We start from the raw sequence: 22,761 nt of genomic DNA, 5'->3' as shown, positions 1-22,761 counted from the left end.
ATTGCAACTTCATTCAAGAAATTAAACTACAACATCGCATACAGAACAAATAACACTCTACAAAAACATCTCAACGCACAAACAAACAAATACAACCACACAGGCGTATACAAACTCAAATGTAACACCTGCAACAACTTCTACATAGGACAGACAGGCAGATCATTTCAAACACGTTACAAAGAACATATCACAGCCATAACAAAATTACAAAACACCTCCACATATGCAGAACACATCACAAATGCCAACGACACCTACAGAGACATCAACACAGACATGGAAATACTGCACATCCAACCAAAAAGCCAGAAACTCAACACACTAGAACAATATGAAATATACAGACACACGAAAACACACACCAACAATATTCTCAACACACAATTCAATTCAAAAACACACACACTCTTTGACTCTACACTACGAACGCACCCTCACAGGAAACAAGAGGCACCAAGATCAACAACGACCAGTTCTGAAGATGACCCAAAATAGGTCGAAACATGTTAACAAGGTACGTTAAAATTTAACACAAGAACGTTCTTATCATATATATTCCGAAGTGATACAGTGTTAAAAGTTGTGTAATCAAGATGTATACACTTTTATATTAACAATAATTTAATTTTGAATTGTAATATGAAAACAAATAAAGAAAAAATAGATTGAGAACCACAGTGTAAAGCAGAAATAATTATATACGAATAATAGCAACCTTTGGTTAACTATCAGATCTTCTTCCATGATGAACAAGTACTGCTTTATTTCTTAGGTAAACAGAACATGGCTCTTGCCATTCACTTCATTACACAAGCACTTTGTATTTAGTTTGTCCAAAAGAAATGTAATCTTTTAAAAATTCAATATTACAGAAACAAGTGATACAATGGTGTAATTAATATCACATAATTCAATAGACAACTATCAAACAACTGAAAATTGCACATTTAATAATTAAAGCCCATCTACAATGTTAAAATGTTGAAACTTTCTCTGTTTTAGACTCTGAAGTCAAGAGCAACTCATATTTTCTTCACACCTATATACTACCACAGTTTAGTATATACAGTTGCGAAGTTTGGGATGATTTTTTTGCAAATCTCGCGATAGTTGCTAGCCGCTTGGAGCGCTGTGAGTACTAGGAACAATAGACTGTGCCACAGCCATCGTAATCTAATACAGACTGTAAGGCAGACCATGTCACTCGCTTAACCTGATCACGAAGGGCAGCATTTCAACCATATAAATTAGTTGGAATGCCTAAAGAGTAACATATATTTCTCTAAAATGTAGTGTAATTGCATTAATAAAATTTAAAACAATGATTATGAGACACTTCAGACATATATCACTTGCGAGTTAAGATGAAATATTATTTTTGGTGTGAAAATTACTTTGTTCGTATGTGTAATACTTGCCTTTATTTCGATTAAATATTGCGAAATTCTTGTACATTCATTTATGCACGATTCAGTAATTTCCAGTTGCACCGCAAGGATATTTAGATATGTTGAAATTATAGGTTATGTTTACTGTCCCAGTTGCCCCTTTCTGTCTAATTTTAGTGGTCTCCAATGCCCTGCCATTCATATGGAAATATTATAGGTTATGTTTACCATATCTTATATTCCTAAATTCGCAATTATACATTATAATTAAGCATAATGTCACGTATGATACTCCGCACACTCAATTTGTCTGTATTTTAATACTACAATTGAGTATTGAATTATTGTATTTATCTACTACCTAAGAGACGAAGTAACAATCGTACGTACACTAATTTCATAGGAGTGGTATGATAAATTTTCTGTCTATTAAAGAAGGTAGATGTGCTATATTAAATCACAATATAAATACACCGGTCGTTGCGATTATGCCTTCTTTTTTATTAAACCTCAAAATAGCTTCCACTCTAAACTTAAAATGTTGATGCGAAAAGATTATGTTAACATGTAAAATTGTCTTCACATTAAAATAACATAGTTTTGTAATTATTTCTGCAACATAGGCTATTATGCAACAAGAAGTAAAGGGAACTTATGGACACATTATACTAAATAAAACTTAGCAATGATACGCAATAAAGTTATAATATAATAATTCACTGAGCTCCATACACTGAAATAGAAAACCCGAACATATATTACAGCCTGGTCTAGATCGAATAGGCATTGACTGTGCCGTATGTCGCATTGTTGTGAAAAGTTGTGTAAACTGTGAAATGTTCGTTATTGGTTGTAATAACTGTAAATGGCTAAAATACAATAATTTGAATAATAATATGGAACAAGGCGACGTTTGTAGCACTATAAATTCTAAGAAAAAGAGGTCGGAGTTATCCTTCTTCCGAAAGATCCAGGAAGGTGAGTTTATAAAATATAATATATACTTTATGAAAATAATATATAAACCTTATGTATTTCGTATTTCAATAGTGGAAGGAAGGTGTTAATTTTTCAAAAGAACACGATATCAAAAGTACAATACATTTTATCGTCTGCTAGGGAAAGAGTCTGTGATGAGGCGATAGTAGCGATCCTGGTGACTAGTAACTATCTATGGATGCATATTTCAACTGTCTATGTTTGCATATTTAGTAAGTATTGAGCTTCGCAACTGTATATTCTAAACTGTGATACTACCTTGAAAAATAATGTGGTAGCAATTTTAGATATACAATGACGTCGATTCTCTACAATGAATTATGATTTTTGTTTAGACTAAATTGATTTTCTGCAGGAAGGTTCAGTCTCATATCCTCAATAATATCAGCACTCATTTCCTGTCATAGAAGTGCTGAATTTGTGCCAGAAATTATTTGCTATATTTCCTAAATATAACATACACTGGACCATATGACCTCAAAATTTTAGAAGGCAAAGTTTTGGCAATAAATATTTATTTCATATATATATATATATATATTTTTATATATAAACTTCAATTTCACTTGCATATAAGAAATAAATGGCAACGCAGCTTGAGAAAACAGTATTAAAGCACAGAGCAGTAACTGATAGAATCCCAGCGACTTGCCATTTAATTTACATTTAAAAATGCATGCATGAGAACTCGTTTCATATTCATTGCATTAGATCACAAATTTACACAGAATACACAATAAACTCATTACAATACATCTCTGAAACATAGTTTACTATATAGAAAGGCTAGTGAGCTGAATGAACAGAAATATGACAAGTAAAGACTGGTTCACAATAAACCGGGAACGGAAACGACAACGAGAACGGAAATATTGTTAATGTATTTAAATGTGAGCATTCACAATTAACTATTGTGAATGCTTACATTTAAATACATTTATTTTAACATTATTTCCGTTCTCGTTGTTGTTTCCGTTCCCAGTTTATTGTGAACCAGCCTTAACCAAGCAGAAGCAGAAATGGCGGGCTTGGTGGATGGTAGGTACTGACTGATAATAGATACGTATATAGATTCTTCTTTCGTTATGCCACATAGAATTTTATCTTTCTAAACAATTCCCAATAATTTCCCATTCTTCACACTTTATATAACCGACCGCTGGATGCAGAGGAAAGAATGTGTCTTAAAATTCAGTAAGGGATATGTACAGGCACAGATTATGAAGAAACATTGAATCTGAACTTCAGGGGAAGACGAGGTGAAATAATATGTTAATTTTGATAGAAATACCAAATTTTGAGATTTTTTTCTCAGAAATTAAAATTTATTTACATTCAGTACATCCTTTTTTTAGTAAAATAATCCTGACGAAGTAGAATGCTTATAGTACAGACACTGTAACAAGTAACATTTTTAATTATCAGTTCTTGAAAGATGCAATATTATATAGTGAAAATATAGATACATTCACGTTGTCCATGTACCATATTTAAGATGTTTCAAATAACATAAATTCCTTTCAAATGTGCTTCGAGATGAAATGTGTGAAATTAAAACTCATTAACGTATTTTTTAATTTTATTATTATGCATTTAAGGCTATGGATTGGTGATAATGGAAATTCTGTTTGTAACTCTAAAAAATAAAATAATAAATAATTGATTAAATGGCGAGCTTACTCGTGTTAATAAATTATGACAAGCATGTGCGGCTTATAGCTGTTTCGGTGCTATTCGACACCATCCTCAGAGCCTACTAGATCTCGGCGCTATCTCAACTTCGCTGCCTGTTGTGTGGGTACGTTCGTGTGATGACCGAGATCTAGTAGGCTCTGAGGATGGTGTCGAATAGCATCGAAACAGATGTAAGCCGCACATGCTTACATAATTAACACGAGTAAGATCGCCATTTAATCAATTATTTATATTCAAGTGTTAAAAGTAGTGTACGAAAGATTCAACATGGAATAAAATAATGTTTCAGTTTTCTATTGCTGTTGCTATTTTGGCCTTATGACATTTTAAAGCTACTCAGGACGAATTTAAAGGGATCAGAGTGATACTATATATCATATACATGCTGTAGACTACTTTGACACTCATTTTCTTGATTTTCCAATTTCCAACATTTTGTCCTCCAGACATTCTGGGGGTTGTGTGTGAATGAAGTAGCCACCAAAACGTTAAAATATGGTGTTGACTTAAATCGGCTACGACTTGCCATTTTCAAGTTAATTCCCGATTTACCACGAAAATCGTCTGTAGCTGCATTTAGATTGGCAACAGGCCATGACTGTTTGGCCAAACACTTGCATAGAATTGGAATATATCAGTTCCCTAACTGCCCATTGTGCAACTTAAACCAAGAAATGGATTCGGAACACCTCAAAATCTGTGCTTCAGTGGCTGGCCATGATAATATCTTTGAAAAATACTGGAGTGCAAGAGGTCAAATGACTTTATTGTCAAACACCTGGCATTAGAAAACAACATTTTGTAACATTCAAAATGATCTAATGAATGCAGTTTTTCTCCATTTTCAGTGAAATTTTGCACAGACGTCCACAAAAGGATGTGGAATAAACTGACACATTTGTTTTCTTCTGTCATTGAAAGTATTCAAATCACCATGTGTTGAGGATGTGATAAGTTTTAAAAAACTGAAAAATTAACAACTAAAAGAGTAAATATTTTATTTCTCAAAAAGTAATTGGAAGAATATGAAAAGCATATATTATATTTTACATAAATCTATCAGGAATAAATTAAATATAAATTTAAAGAAATATTATGTAAACTTTGAAAATTGGAACAATTATAATTCACTATAGGTGATACCACAGTGAGGTTGAAACTTTGGCTCATGTCTTGGGTTCATGCCCATTTGGCGAAACTCTTCGTAACAGCAGACATCACAAGATTAGGTCTGTAATCGTAACATGCCTTAGTCCAATAGCTACACTACCTATAAAGAAGTCCATGGAATAGCGGATACCGGAAACCATTGGCGTATTGATATTATAACATTTAAACCTGGATCTGACCATCAGATTCGAGACGCATCAGAATCAACCCGAGGAGGTTAATCTAGAGAAAAGGAGAATTTATGAACCAACTATCCCTTATTACAAAACATCATATAAACTCAGGGATATACATAGAAGTCATCGGATTAATAGTGGGCGCTAGAGGGACCATAACAAAACAATTCGTGTCATTCTGTCATAAATTTGGAGTCACAACAACAATTAAGGAAATTTCTATTATAGCTTTGATTTTACGGCGACATTAGTATTTCAATTCAAATTGAATTTTCTCATTCTATTTTAATCTGTAGGTTTTATTTTACTGCAAATTTTCATTATGTGAAATATTATCTACTGTAAATTTTAGTTTATTGTAAACAAATTTCCTGTAAGACATTTTTAATAATGCCCATGGCTTGTCAGTATCTCTTTTCATTAATAATCTTCCTCGTATGTAATCGTGAAAACTTTGTAACTAATTCAACAGTTCATAGCATAAATACACGTCAAAAAAATGACTTTCATACTCCATCAGCAAGTCTATCATGCTATCAAAAAGGAGTGTGTTATAGAGCAGTAAAAATTTTTAATAGCTTCCCTATCGATATAAAAAATGAAACTCAAAACATAAGATTATTTAGGGCCAAATTAATGAAGTACCTAATTTCTCACGCCTTCTATTCTGTAGGTGAATTCATGACATTCAATAACACTTCATGAAATTGATACTAAAACTTTGTGTTGTACTAGTAGACTATATTGTAAATCTCGTCTGTATATATTTCATGTAGACTGTGACTATAAATTAAGACTTTATAACAGTATTAAGTTTTTTGACTTGTTACATATTCTAGCTGTAAAGCAATGTATGAACACCATAGAATATTAATAAATACAATACAGTACAATACAATACAATACAATGTCATCTTAAATTTTACTGTTTAACATTCTTTGTCTCTGGCAACCTCACCAAGCTGAGCAAGATTATATATAACAACAAAAAATTAATTATAAGTGAACTAATTGTAATATCAAAGTGAAAATTTATGTATTTCATAACCACATTATAAGACATAATATGTGGTATAAGTTTCAGAACAATTGGTATAAAATTGTAAAATCCATTTTGAATCTTACGTACACTACTTTTAGGCTCTGAGGATGGTGTGATGAAGCACCGAAACAGCTGTAAGCCGCACAGACTTACAATTTAACACTAGTAAGTCCGCTAGTTAATCAATTACTTAAATTGTAGAAATTTCACCGATCCATAGATTTAAAATGGTGGAGCATTAGTAACTAAACCTGATTCCAGCATAATATGACTCTAATTTGACATTAATTAAGGTATGCATTAAATAAAAGAAGACTATTATAGTTTCTTGTATCTATCAAATGTATTAAGAGCAGAGTGCGAATTAATGGGGGTGAGGGAGGGAATTCCTCAGCTTGTAATTGTTTCCCTAGCTGAAGATAGCAATATTTTTCCCTGTCAAGGAAAATTATTTTCTCCCTCTCGTGTCCTAACCTACAGATTTTAGTTAATATTGACTACTGTCAGGGTCTGTGAATGTTTCAAGCTAGTGGCACTATTATAACCACAAGTAAACATGATGAGATCGACATCTACTGACTTTCCCATGGAATACTTTGGCAATCGCTCCATGCGGCAGGCTCTATAACATGCATGGGCACAATTTTCGGTTACGTGAGGCACTCGATTTGAAATAGTTTGCTTACTAGGAGAGGAGACTGCAGAGTAGGATGGGAAATATAAACCTCTGTGACCTGCGTCACCTTATCGTAATCGCTAAGGCGGTCAGTGGCGAATTATTAGGAAAGCGCTTGGTTAACGTGAGACTCTCGAAAACTTTTATTCAATTTGGCAAATTAATTCGGCAGCTTCAATCATAAACCTCTTTACCATTCCTCCATCATTGAATTGATTTAAATCACAGGCGAGAAATTGCGTAACTAGCCAATAATATTCAATCACGTTGTCTACGTTTATTTTCTTGAATATCTGGCGTTTCTCAAGATTACTTAATAGATTTGCACGTTCTCGACCTAAACTAATTTCAGAAAATCATATTTCGTTTTCTATGTACATTTGATATTTTTTTTATAAATTTCTTTTGGAAATAATACGTACAAACAACATTTAATTATTCGTACCTTTTAATGCAGCGTGATTAAGGTATAATGTCGTATTTAGTATACTATGCAAATGTTAAGATCATAAATTTTCTTCGGAATAGTACGAAAAATAACATTTAATTTGTCTTACCTTCTAATTCAGCATGTTCTTTATGACATAAGGAGTAATGTCGTTGTATATTAAATTTATTAATGCCCAATAGGATTTTCGAGCATAACATAAATCGTATGTTCTCCCCTTCTAAACAGAAAAAAAACTCTTCCTCCCATTTCTCATGAAATAATCGTTTTCTAACGCGTACACACTGCTTTGATAATGCCATTATGCCACCACTGATATTGCTTATGAAACTGATACAGAACCTGCCCACGCCTAGGAGCTACGTGAGGGAGGAACGGGGACTGTGAAGAGCGATAAGCTCTGTGAAGTTCAGTGAGGCACAAATTCTCAAGTGAGGCACGATGCCCATGTATGCTCTATAACAACGCCCTGACGTAATTTTTATTTATCCCTGGTGCTGACTTTCAATTGCATATTATATACGTACATCAAGAAGGTGGTGGGCATTTTTAAGCTGTCTTTTCAACACGAGTGTTGGCAATATAGTATAATTTTGTTAAAGGCAGTTATAAATCAGTGTGTTCATTATTGTGAATCCAGTAGACAGGAAATTTCAAAGACATCATCTCATACAAACAAATTATTTACTTAAGGTAAAAGCACTTTCTTAATAAATTGTAACTTCTTCCCTTTGATTTACATTTTATAATTTGAAACATATGTATCCGTATCTAGGGCCGCCGACAGAATTTATGGACCCCTATGCAATACTGTATTCGGACCCCCGTTGAAAAAAGTAACAATTACAAATTACCAGTTATTCTGACCATAATAATTATTTGCAAAATAAATAAAAGATAACCCCATACACAGATACGAACCTAAAAATATGCACTTTTCTTACATTGAAAAATTTTAGCAAAATTTCACATTAGCACAATAAATTGTATTCATAAACACCTGTAATTTCTAACTTGCAGTCCAACATCAATAAACAACTCTTCCTGACTTCATTGATGCAAAATCATCAATTACATCACTAAAATTTAAAGACCTAGCAAGATCGCTCTCCAGACTAAGGATGCCAACGTTACTCAGTCGTTCTTGACACATTGTTTATCTGAATACATTTTTATTTCCTTCATTTTGCTCAAGGATCTTTCAGCATCAGCAACTGTCACAGGAATTGTATAGAATGTTTTAATGACTATACAAATAGTTGGAAATAAACTGTCCAGTTTTAATTCCCTCAGACTATTTAGGAGATTCATAGGTTTCAGTGAGGTTGGCCCTAATTAGAGACATGAATTGATTTTAAATATTTCGGCTCATCACTGATCTCTTTGTTAATGTCTTCATAATGTTTCTCACGCAGTCTAGCACCCATATTAATATCTTAAAATTTTTTCTGCCTCTCCTTGTGCTTCTCAGCTCCTGACTTATGTCTGTACTTGTCCATTGTGCAGTTAAACTGTAACCGGTAACACTAATGAACAGAATTTACTAGACAAACGACAACGAAAAGACGAAAGTTTCGACACGAAACATACAATGTAGGTACTGAAAAGGAAACCTGATCCTGTGACTTCGGTTTGGGAGCGTCCATTAGCATATTGCAGTAGTAGTTAAAAAGCACAAGCCAATAAATAATTTAACGTGTTCGGTACAGGCGATGGGAACATAGTTCAGGCAAATGCCGGGGCCCTCAAGTGTCGTGTCGGTGAATGTTAATGCGGGAAACTGATATTCTATTATATAAAAGTCAAATATCTACATATAAAATGGTAATTTGCATTATTTAATTCTACTATTGTTGAATCAATATGTCAAATTTATGTAACAAATATTCTTACAAAATTTTATAGTACCGGTATGTATCTACGAATAATTGAGGGGTTTGCCGGAAGAAAGGCTGATAGACCTATACGCCCTTCTTCGGGAAAACGGTTTAAAATGTAGTGAATAATTCGTTAATTATAGTAGCGAAATTTTGTTTTGATTGTACTGTACATACCTGCAGGACAGGGCTGCGTGCGTGCGCGTTACAGCATACTGTACTGTGTGTGTTTTCTCTTGGTAGAGACTAAGCAAGTATATATAGTTCAATTTAGTCAGTCTAGTTGTTCATTATTGTCCTTGCTTTAAGAGTAAACAAACTTATGAAACTCATAGATTCAGTCGGAAATATTTTATGTTCTACAAAGAGATTTGTTACAATATTCAGATTTTTGGGTTTATTGTTATCAGGATTATACAAAGAGTAAATTTTATTTATGTTCACACAAAATGGAGATTTTGCTTTGCGTACTTAATGTCTACTCAGTATACCTGAAATAATGTAAATTACTTTAGAAGTAGATAATAAATGTCATAAAATGTATCTTTGTTTCAATTCCGCGTGAAATTTAAATCTGAAATCTACATTAAATCCTCTAAGCAAATCATTATATGGATAAAGGGCGTATAGACCGAAGTTTTATATGGTACAAATATAAGAAAATTTAATATTACGAACTGCCTAAATGCTACAAAACATCTATACTCGCTAAGATTTTTAATTTAATGTATAATTTTGTTCATTATCTGTATAACATTTTATTCAGGTGCGTTTTAAAATCTTAGATTGCCTGTATCTCAATTCACCATATTGATGTATACACCCTTTTTCCGGCAAACCCCTCAATTATTCATGATAATAAAAAGTAATCAGACTCACTTAATCTGACGGGCCCATATGCACTTGCCCCCTTTGCCCCCCCCCCCCCCTTCTCGGCAGCCCTGTCCGTATCTTAAAATTATTTATCTGATTAAGTTACTGAGTTAGTATGGTCTTTTACTTATATAATTAAGAAAATGTTTAATTCTGAAATTCCAGTGTTTGAAGCATACTGATAAAGGAAAAACTGGCTAATCCCCCCTTCCCCTCGAAGAAAAAGCTTAATTCGCACTCTGATTAAGAGTCTGAACTTGAACACATTGCTTGAAATTAATGAAGGGAAGTAATTATCTGCACAAAACTTTTTTTTATTCGTCTCTGCCATATTGTAATTTTCTCTTAAATCTTGAACATGTTCTTGAAGTCCAGTAATGTCAAAAACAAAAACTTTTATAATAAGTGTACAAGAAATTGCGTTTCTATATTCATATTTATGTCAATTGAGGTCAAGCACATTGCATCCTACAAAAAAGATAGTATGATGGATTCTGTAAGTGAGTTGCTATCTCATTATATGAATAAATAAAAAAGCATAAAGAATTTATTTATCCCTGAAGATAGACAATTTATTATGTATACAAATGTCAAATCATTTTCTTGATTTTCAGGTTTATTTAAATGACAAAGAGTTCTGAAATAATATATTTATCTACAGAACGACACATATTCATGTCCAACTTTTTATTACACTGTAGTAAGTGACCCATTCCACCATTAAAATGTACCATGTTCCATACCACTACTAAGATTTATTTCAAATCATCCGTCCTCAAGTGAGGTTGACCAGTGGGATCCGGAATTAACAAACATAAAAGATAAAGGGAAATGAAACGAGCAAAATAATGATTCGATTTGTACATTAAAACAAAAATTTACGTGTTAACATATAGATGATAGTGTAGAATTTGAAGAGAGGCCTTCAGAATTTCCATTACAATCTTCTGAACCTCATAAAAGGGAATTTGAAAGGATTTAAGGATATTACATGTAAATTTTGGTAAACAACCCCTCGCTCCAAATAGTAAGCCTGCAACATCCCAGTTGTAAAGCGAAATGCCATATTTTTCACTGAGGTGTGGAAGACAAGGTACATATTTAGCTCGCTTGCCATCATTTATCTGCAGTGCTTGATTCGTGTCTCGTTCAAAGCAAATCGTAGGGTCTAAGACCATCGCTTTCTGGGTTCTTCTTTGATGGCAATTATATCGACTCTTCTATGAGAATCATCTTCAGACACACAATGAATCTCCTCATGTACTTCCCATCCTCTGTTTCTTAGCAGGTTGGCAATTGCTGTACGGGCACGATGGTTCTGTTGTTACTCAGTAGCTCTCCCTTCTTACAGAACCCCAGTACGTGGCCAAGCACAAAAGAAGCTGTCATTCTGTTTTATTGTGTTCCCAGTACAGTCCGAAACATTAATGTAATCAGAAAAATGTAGTGTAAATCTTAAAACATGTTGTTATCTAATGCCGGGCTTTGGCAATGAAGCCATTAGCGTTCTTGCTCTCCAATATTTCTCTGTGGTGGATCCATCAGGTAGAACTTCACAGGTTTGTAGATGTTCTGCAGTCATTTCTTCTTCTTTGTTGCATAGAGGACAATTTGGATTTGTGAAGTTACAGGAGAATGGAAAAAGTTACACAACGCAGAACTGCACGCATTGTATTCTTCACCTGACATAATTAGGAACATTAAATCCAGACGTTTGAGATGGGCAGGGCATGTAGCACGTATGGGCGAATCCAGAAATGCATATAGAGTGTTAATTGGGAGACCGGAGGGAAAAAGACCTTTGGGGAGCCCGAGACGTAAATGGGAGGATACTATTAAAATGGATTTGAGGGAGGTGGGATATGATGATAGAGACTGGATTAATCTTGCTCAGGATAGGGACCAATGGCGGGCTTATGTGAAGGCGGCAATGAACCTTCGAGTTCCTTAAAAGCCATTTGTAAGTAAGTAAATTCCTATTGTATTCAAGTGTTTGGCCAAATAATCGTGTTCTGTAAGCAGTCTGAATTTTGCTACTGCAGATTTACGTGGGATTTCTGGAATAATTTCTTGTTTTTTTTTATTAAAATGCTCCATTTTTTATCTTTGGCTTTGGTACATAGTGCTTGGTTTTGCTTGATTTTATATTTATTTTTAATTAGTCTTTCGATGGATGTAAAAGGTAGGCTTGTATTTGTATTCTGAATTAAATTGGATCCTTTTTTGGCAAGAAAGTCAGCAGTTTCATTTCCAGCAATTCCGCAATGTGCAGGTATCCATTGCAATTGAATTCTTTTCTGTAGTTTTTGAAGTTGTTGGATCATTTTGTGACATTCTTTAATTTGGATTGACATAATTTTATAGGAATTTATTGCATATAATGCTGCTTTAGAATCAGAGAGAATGACACCATTTTGAAATTTATCTATTCTGTATAGTAGGTGTTGGAGTGAGATATGAATAGCCATTATTTCCGCATCAAAATTTGTTGTATGATGTCCTGCTGGTTGATAAAATGAGCATAACGCACACGTAATTCCTGATCCTCAGTTGTTATTGATAGTAGACCCATCTGTGTAGATATGTAACCATTCTCCTGGTGGTATCTATTGTTCACAGCTTCTAATGCCAGCGCTTTTAGTATAGGTTTGGAAGTTTCAGATTTTGTAACATTAACCATGGCCACAAGACTGACTGTGTATGATCGAACACGAATTGCTGTTCGAATGGAAGTGTGGCAGTCCCCAATTATGGTGCAGAGATGGTGGAGAATGGTGAAGGGAAAAATGCGACGCTGGACTACAAGACCATCAAGAGACTTCACGCCAACTTGATTCGCACTGGCTCAGTTACGCAACTGAAGGGTGCTGGCCGACCAAAACAGTGATCACAGAGGAGGCCAAAGCAACCGCTACTGAGGCCTTCCAGAGAAGTCCTAAGAAATCCATTCGACAGTACCAGCGGGAATCTGGTGTATCCTATGGGTCCATGCAGCAGTGCTAAAGAAAATGAATTGGCGGCCATGAAGCCACACTTGTGCAAGCTCTGTCATGTGAGGACTGTGATATCAGAATGGAGTTTGCGGAGTCTCTGCTAGCATGGATTCAAGAGGAACCTAGCCTTTTGTGACACATTCTATGGTCAGACGAGAGGAGTGTGGTCGTGTGCCAAATGAAATACTTGAGAGCAGTACAGAATGTTCAGCCACGTCTGGAAAAATGTGCAGCAAATGCTGGTGCTTACCTCGAATTTTAATATTGGTGGAATTTTAAGCAATCCTAATGACTGGACTATTATAGTCCCGACGCTGTTATTTCCGGCGTGACTCCGCCTCTTTGCTTACGTCTTAGAAAGTGAAGGCTCTATAAGGTCTAGGTAGGTAGTATCGTTCGCCATTTTTGTTCTTACGTTGCCGAGCTACCATACGAGGAATCTATTTGCCACACTGTTAAACATTGTCATGTCGTAGCTCCTATGATAATAAATCAAACGCACTGTAATTCAGCAAATAATTGAGCAGCAAATAACGTCTTCGTGTGCTTTCTGCGAACGCCAACGAAAGAGCTAAAATGGCGGGCGATTATATTAAGTATTTATCGAGCCTTAAGAAATGAATCAGCGAATCACAAGACGCACACGTTTAAATGTAGCCGACCTCCAACGCGATTGGCTGCCGGAAATTAGAGCTACGGGACTATAGTTCATGCTACTTTGACCCTGTCATGTTAATTCATTTACTTGTGATAGACGAATAAAAAGTCGGACATAAATATGGATCGCTCTGTGTATTTCCCACACTGCATTCATAGCACAATCCATAGAGTTTCCTCTTACGTATATTTCAAGAAAAAATCCACAAATAATTGTGTACAATTCTGAAACATTTTGGATAAAGGCTCTAAAACGTCTTGTATTGTGTAACGTCCTCTTAAAAACAGAGAGAGTTTTACCGCATGATTTGTAGGATAAACATAGAATTTATTACTACCGATATAATGTAAAGCTGACTTTTTGTATTAAAATAAATACAAGCAGTAGCAGTATACTGAACTGAAATGTGTTATTTATTTTTCAGAGTATTCCTACGATCTGGTCAAAGATCAGGATATGGAGTGATACAATTTCACCTCTGTCTCCCTTAAAACACTGTACTTCGTTTCAGGCCACTGAAATACCATGACGTTGCGACTTCATGTTAAGCTACATAAACAGTTTAAAAACTCCGTACTAAATGCAACCAATACTATTCTATTGGGAGTTTTTCTATATGGATATGTATCCAGTTTGCTAAATGCAGCTGCATCCTTACTGAGCACTCTTTTGTCCAGAGCATTCTTCACGTTTCCCTGGTGAAACTAGCAACAACAGAAACCCATCATCCTTATCTAAATTAAGCATCATAATGGACTTATCTATTTTCAGTTGCATGAAACTATCCAGGACATTTAATTACACCATTAAAATCTCGAAAGTCAAACTTGCATTCAACTTTTGGTACTTTTAGGGTCGTATTCATAGACGAGACTTTGGACCAAAGTTGACTTTGGAAAGTACAAAGTCACCATTTTCCTATTCACAGTCGACACTTTGACGAAAGTAAACTTCAATCGTGACTTTACTTCGAAGTCGTTGAAAATGTAGACCTTGACTTTCGTTCGTGGACATAAGGAAAATGGCTGATATTTGGAAAATTGTTGATTTTCCGAGAATATTGAGGACATCTAGGGGATTATTAAAGCTGTTCATGTTCCTTAGCGTATTATTAGATATGGATAATAAATTAAAATCAAGGTACAGATTTGATAGACAGTATTAGATATCCTCGTCATGTTTCAACATTCATTGATGAATAATCAAAGAGGATTATCTGTTCCACCAATAATTGAATTTCTTATTTCATCCCGATTTTGCGCTACAGGTAGGCTCTAATTGATGGCTTAATATTGATTTGACTACTTAATAATTCTATAGAGGATCATTTATACAGTTGGATAGGCAGTTAATTTTTAATCCTGCGGTCGTTACAATAATGTTTTCTGAATATTGATTTCAATTAATTTTTAAGTAGTCTGTCATTAGTGGCATCTTCTTATCTTCCTTATTTTCAGAATAAAATTATTTTATAATGAAATAATTCGAGGGCTTAATGTGAACCTAACCTAACTACAATCGATGTTTTATTCACAACAAAATTCTTAGCAGGCAATACTATTTCATGTTTTGTAGTTACGAATTTTATTGTATTATATACGAGTATAAGACTGTTCGAAACTGAGTTACGATTTTTTGTGACCAAGTAGAACGAATTATTATCTACTGATGTAAAGATCTAACAATATCAATTCTTTTACTTACATAATTATTCTTATGTAAACCTGCAAGAACGGCTAACAATCTCTTAACATGTACCGATAGTCAATTGTTTCATTGGTTTGTGTCTCAGAAGATGGCTTTGATTGTGTCTATGCCTACTCTATTTCAACTATCTGTTAATTTAATTAGTCTAGAAAGCAGTGATTATGATTGCCAACATTAGAACAAGATCGTCAAATCTCGACTTACCGGAATCAAAGTCAAAGTCTCAGAAGTATTGTCTATGAATAGGACTTTCAACAAAGTTAAACTTTACTACGAAATTCGACTTTGGGAAGTCTTCATCCAAAGTCTCGTTTATGAATACGGCCCTTAGGGTCGTATTCATAGACGAGACTTTAGACCAAAGTTGACTTTGAAAAGTATAAAGTCGTCATTTTCCTATTCACAGTCGACACTTTGATGACAGTAAACTTCAATCCTGACTTCACTTCGAAGTCGCCGAAAATCTAGACTACGAGTTTGACTTTCGTTCGTAGACATAAGGAAAATGGCTGATATTAGGGAAATTGTTGATATTGAGGGCATCTAGGAGATTATTAAAGCTGCTCGTGTTCCTTAGCGTATTATTAGGCCTAATTATAGATAATAAATTCAAATGAAGATACAGATTTGATAAACAGACTGTACTATATATCCTCGCCATGTTTCAACATTCATTGATGAATAATAATCAGAAAGAATTAGGCCTACCTGTTCAACCACTAATACAATTTCTTATTTTATCGCGATTTTATGCCACAAGTAAGGACTGACAGTTTAATATTGATTTTGACTATTTAATTCTATAGAAGATAGGTTATACAGTTGGATATGAAGTTAATTTATAATCCTGTGGTCGTCATAATAATGTTTCCTGCATACTGATTTCAGATAATTTTTAAGTAGTTTCTGCAGACGTGCAGGAAGCAACTCTGCCAAATGTCGCCAGGATAATATGTCTCTTTCATAGTCTGTCATTGGTGGCATCTTCTTATCATCCAATCCCTCAGAATAAAATTAATTTAGGATGAAATAAAAATTATTCTTATATAAAGCTAACAATCGCTTAACATGTACCGATGTTCAATTATTTCATTGATTTGCGACTTAAAAGATGGCTTTGATTTTGGCAATGCCTACTGTATTTCAACTATCTATTAATTTCATTCGTTTAGAAGGCAGTGATTGTGATTGCCAACATTAGAACAAGATCGTCAAATCTCGACTTACCGAAGTCGAAGTCAAAGTTTCAGAAGTATTGTCTATGAATAGGACTTTTAACAAAGTTAAACTTTACTACGAAAGTCGACTTTGATAAGTCTTCATCCAAAGACTCGTTTATGAATACGGCCCTTAACTATTATAAATAAAATTAACATCACAAAACAGCTTTGCCAACTAAAGTTATATACAAATAATTAAATTAAGACAACAATCATTTGGCCTAGTGTCTTTAATTAAATTTAAATGATGTCTAGAAAGACCAGAAATTGAAGTTAATTTCTTTTTCTGTAATGAAAGTAGGATATCATTATTGATGAACAAATACATCTAAGAACCAATATATTTCAGTTGCACAGTTTTGTTACGGTACATGTTGTTTGCTGTTGAAGACTTTCTCCGTCAGAATTAAATATAACGTACTGCTCTTTTGCATTATTCTGCATTGATAATGTAACACATTTAAATACATCTACAGGATCCATCTCCGTGGAATATTTTCGTGCTAATTAACTTATGTTGAGTCTATTGGGAAATATGCAATCCAATACGGTACCCCGTGATTAGTAAACTGGATTGTGAAAAAATAAATATCAATGTATTTCAGAAGTCTTGAAGATGGGTCCACATTATCAATAAAGATGTGTTAAAGAGCAATTGATAATAGATATCTTTTGTTGCTATACCACAAGTCTTCAGCAATGATGTATCAGCAGCTGAGGTACAGGAATGTTAGCGGCCTGTAGAAATGAACCAACATCCAAACAGTTAGGCCCTTTTGCCAAAGCAGAGTTCATATTTACTTCATTTACCTGACCAATTCAATCATCCATTCATATTTCATCATTAAATAAGGAACTAGCAGGAAGTAACGAACAGAACAGAGATCACCAGGGAAGACCATATTAAAACGGTGCCAAACCCTTAAAAATGTGGCATTTGGGGATTGCAAAAGGCACCCATCAGCAGGGGTTAGATCTTTGTTGAGATTTAGACTGGTTTCCTGTGGAAAGAAAGGCTCATGAAATCACCCGTATTGCAATATTTGTATTTTCCCTTACCAGGGAAGCCTTCGGGGGTGAGGTTAAAGGATGGTTCACAATAAACCGGAAACGAGAGTCGGTACGAAAACGAAAACGGTAAAATTGTTAAAATGTGAGCATTCACAATTAACGAAAAGCTTGCTGGAGCCTGGGATTGGGAACGGAGAGTTGGCCAAGTTTCAAGTTTGGCGTTCACGTTTCCGATCACAGCCCACTAGATTCATTCTATTGCCATCTAAAAGCTATTTTGTCGTCGTATATGTTGCAGCAAGAAGACCGTTACATAACCTATGCACTGTTTTGTTCTGTGCTGTGCATCATGGAGCAAGTTTTATTTGATGAGATTCTAATATCGAGTGTTGAGGAAAATCCTCACGTTTACGATAAGCGGCGCACCTCGTATAAAGATGAGAAAATGAAGGAGAATACGTGGCTTTCAATAGCTGCATCTTTGAACACCGATCGTAAGTGAATCATATTTTATTACTGTATTGGTTGTATTACACACTACATATTCATGCTTCAATTCAATAACTACTGTTATGTTCATTTTTGTTCTATTACAAATGTTTCTTCTCTATTTTACGTTATGGTAGACTTAAAATATGTTGTGATAATAAAGATGCATGGGCATATTTATAGTACCGTACCTAATGAAATGTTTCAGTTGAAATTTCGAAGTTGGTTAACCTGTGTTTATGTTGGCTGCCTTGTACTCATGAAAGAACGCCATTGGTCAATTATACACAAATAACATCAGAATGCGTAATATCGACTTTACATATCGTTATTGACATGCATATCGATATGCATAGTTGTCTACGTTCTCGGTTTATTGTGAATCAAGAATTTTTATATTCTTGTCCTCTGCTTCTCGTTTTCATTCTGGTTCTCGTTCCCGGTTTATTGTGAACCAGCCTTAACTGGAGAGGACAGAAATTCTTGCACATTAGAATTTTACGAAGAGAGGAAAGGCGAGGTCAAACCCTAAAGAAGTTATAAAACTATAGGGAACCAGGCTTTAATGGGTATTTTCCCTGAAGTGTTTACATTAAACATTAATATAGTAGAAGTTAACTATTTGCTGCAGCTGATATCACAAAACGCCCGATGTTTAAGCAATGGAACTATGGGACCCATAGACATTATACTGCTGTCAAAAATTATTATAAAACCAATGTGGAGGCACATCCTGCATATGATTCAGTAAGCTAGAAACGAATTACAGTTAGGATATTTATATTACTCGTCTGTTAAGTGTCAGTACTTGGTGAGTGAAGGTGCAGCAAAGGGTTAACTCGGCTACTTATCAACTACTATGCCAGCAGAATGGAACTGAAATTCCTCCCACCCCCAACATGGCACAACTACACCCCTGGTGATCATCTCGTACTGAGAAGCAGATGCATCCCTAGGCCAGATTAAATATAGACCTGAGCCAACCTTGTGAATGCCGGTAGGCAATCAACACTTCTTCAAACTAGACACAACACAATTTCAGGTACCTGCAATATGAACAAACGAACATAACAGAATGGCAGTGTTCCTTGGACCCCCGTTGAGAAGCACTGCTCTAATTACTCAAATACATTCACTGCTCTTCTCTGAAGAGACATTCATTCCCATATTAAATTACAAAACCACAAGCATTTTATATTGTTCGAAGAAACTGGGTTGGCTTATATCACACAATTGCTATGCCTGCCATTGTTGGCAAGCGCTGGACAAAGTTACATGGAATACACTCCTATTCCTGCAACACCAAGGATGTGCTTGTTCCTTATATCTGGCTCAGATATTTACTTTTCTTGAGACCAAGAATCACAGAAAAATCTTTATCAATGTCACATATTGTACGTCCAAAACATCCTGAAACGTGTATGTGCATTTATCCTCATCCTACGGAACGAGAATAATTCACTGTTAAGTTACAATTCTGTATAACTATACCCAACAGCAGCAGATTCGTCACCGTGCTAGGGATCTGAAAGGCAATCATTGCAGGACAAAATAAGATTTTCTGCAAATGCCAAAAAATACTGCATGGTACTGATTTGTGTCATCAAGGCAAATACGCATGAGAATGTACACACACTGAAATGCAGGTTCATCTTCTGCATACTAATAATTGTTCCCAAAAAATAATTTAAACCATACTGATGGGACTTTTGTACACTATTGATTCCATGCTGCACTGTTCTCTCACTGCAGATGACGATAACAAGATCAGCGTCCTGACACTGTCAGTTTCATCAGCTCCAAGAATTGACATGTTCCACCACAATAAAATCTACAAACTTTGTTCTCAGTATAGAATACAGTTGATTGTATATATTTAGAGTTTTCCTGACAATGTAAGGATCACAATTAAAATTAACAGCTGAAAGACGTAAGTTTACCATCACTGTGTTTGTCCTCACTTTTCGAAATAACTGGGCCACATGATCAGACAGCCCCTGGGGGAGAGGGCGGCCAGTTGTGGCCACACGGTGGTCAGACAGCTCCACGTTGAGGCGGAGGAGGTTTCGCCGGGCGGCGAGGTTCAACGCGACAAGGGACCATGGTAAGGTTCGCAAGTGTACCACCACCGCCACCACCTCCGCCACCACCACCCCCACTAGAGTCTGAGAAGGCAGACAGACGGCGTGAGCGAGTAGGTACAATGACAGCAGGGGTCGGCGTGGTGGCGGACCTCGTGCTCCCTGAAGATGAGCCACTCGACACACTGTGACACCGAATGACTCGCGCTGCACTGCTGCCCCCACTAGACCAGTCTCCAGGATCGCCACTACCCAGCACACCCGCTGAACTCGACCGGTACGGCGGTGGAGATTCACCATCGAACACCGTGCGGTTGGGAGGTGGCCGGATACACTTCTGGTAGATTTCGCTCTCCTGCAACATCATGTCGATAGCTACTGATATTGTCAAAGAATAGCAGGTCTAAACTAGGCGACAATAATTAAAAACACAATTTTCTTACAACATAATACTGTACTCGTGAATGAGGATATGTGTAAGTCACGAATAATAAAACGAATAAAATAAACACAATTTTCTTTTGTGTGGGTTCTTACAACATAATACTGTACTCGTGAATGAGAATATTCCCTTAAAATGTGTAAGTCACGAATAATAAAACGAATAAAATAATTTAATTTAATAGGGGGTAAATAAATTTAGAGCTATGTCTAGACAAATACAATTTATATTATTGTGATGTACCGAAATACATATGATATTTCCGTGCAGAAATTTTGCATTACCATATGATGAAGGATGGGTGGAGCGGAGAAAAATTTTCTCTGCACCGGGACTCAAACCCGGGTTTTCAGCTCTACGTGCTGATGCTTTATCCACTAAGCCACACCGGATTCCAGTTCCGATGCGGGATTGAATCCTCTCGGTTTAAGTTCCACCTCTTAGTTCCCCTTTAGTGGCCAACCCTCATGCACTGTGTCACAGATGTATGACAGTGGCACAATGTCCAACACACTATGTGCAGAGGTGCACTCATTTCGTTCACAACTGGAGTTTTAGCAATGAGTGTGTTGTGATATAGATTGGTATTTATTCTTTTTTTATTTTATAGAAATTACACAGGATATCATCTGACATTTTGAAGAATATTTGAGATCTGGATGAGGCTTGCAATTTTTATTGTATTTTTAGATCCTTTTCTAATATATAGTGTCTGAGTGGTTGAATATTACATTCAATTTCTAGGGCAACAGTTGACGTGGTTTTTGGTACTCCTAGGCATAATCTTAAGGCTGAGTTTTGAAGAACAGGAATTTTTTGTTGCTGAATACAAAATTTTTAATCCGTTTCGTGAAGATAGAGGGGGGGGGGGTGGAAGTGTTGTTACCGTGACACTGCATAAAACAAAGAGAGAAATCTCTACCTTCATTAAGTGTTAATTTATTTTCTTTTAACAAGATGAGAATGAAGTTTAAATAGAGTTGCATTACCATTATGTGTAAGTTTTATGATATATTATACACTAGCCGTACCCGTGCGCTCCGCTGCACCCGTTAGAAATAAATATAAAGTAATTACATAATTAAAATAGGACATTTGATCCTGGGAACATTCGTGTTCGATAGAAGGATAAATCGTTTAATATGTTGCTTGATTTAAATTGCATCCAAATAATTAAAATGCGATCATTTCGGTCCAGAGACACTCATTTGGTGCAATGACAATTCCTTTAACATGTTTCTTAATTTTTATTACATGCAGCCATAGCTTAATGAAGATTGACATCATTTAGATTTAATGTGTATATTTTATTTTACTTGTTATAGGTTTCCATTGAATTATGGTAATAACTTAATTTTAACCCTTGTTTTCTACGTATTCAGTAAATGGCGCTTGGCCCACTATGGTTCTGAACCCTTCAAATAACTTAAATTATATTATATAATATTACATATTATATTATTATATTTTATATTATATCAGAAGTTACAGTAATAACATTATAGCATTATGTCCATCTAGAGAAACTACACTTTCCAATGGTGAAATAATAATTAATTATACAAATTGGTTAATTTAGCTTCCGATATTACTTCATACAAACACAGAAACATTCTCTGTAGGCTATGCTTCATAGCTTTCGATTGTTGCTATCCAAGGCCCCTTATAGACGAAGTCATTTGTTTTTTAATTCATTACACAGCCTTAGATGGCAGTTATTTTAATTTTACAACTCATTTATCTCATTAAATATCGGTCCTATCAAAATTTTTCAAGGAATAAAACTTATCGCAAATTATTTTTAAAGAAAAGT

At 35.1% G+C, this 22,761-nt stretch overlaps 1 protein-coding gene across 3 annotated transcripts in view; it reads right to left on the bottom strand.

Annotated features, from left to right (window-relative positions):
* Positions 1 to 736: 736 nt before the first annotated feature.
* LOC138703781 (uncharacterized) overlaps positions 737 to 22,761 on the bottom strand; it is a 391,629-nt gene continuing 369,604 nt past the window's right edge. For all 3 annotated transcript variants that reach the window (XM_069831957.1, XM_069831956.1, XM_069831955.1), the window contains one exon: positions 737 to 20,861. In XM_069831957.1, coding sequence (XP_069688058.1) covers positions 20,460 to 20,861 — 402 coding nt within the window. In that variant the 3' untranslated portion in view covers positions 737 to 20,459. The remainder of the gene's footprint in view (positions 20,862 to 22,761) is intronic.

This window comes from Periplaneta americana, chromosome 7, assembly GCF_040183065.1.
Source record: "Periplaneta americana isolate PAMFEO1 chromosome 7, P.americana_PAMFEO1_priV1, whole genome shotgun sequence".
NCBI classification, from domain to species: Eukaryota; Metazoa; Arthropoda; class Insecta; order Blattodea; family Blattidae; genus Periplaneta; species Periplaneta americana.
This window is presented reverse-complemented; position numbering and strand designations above follow the sequence as displayed.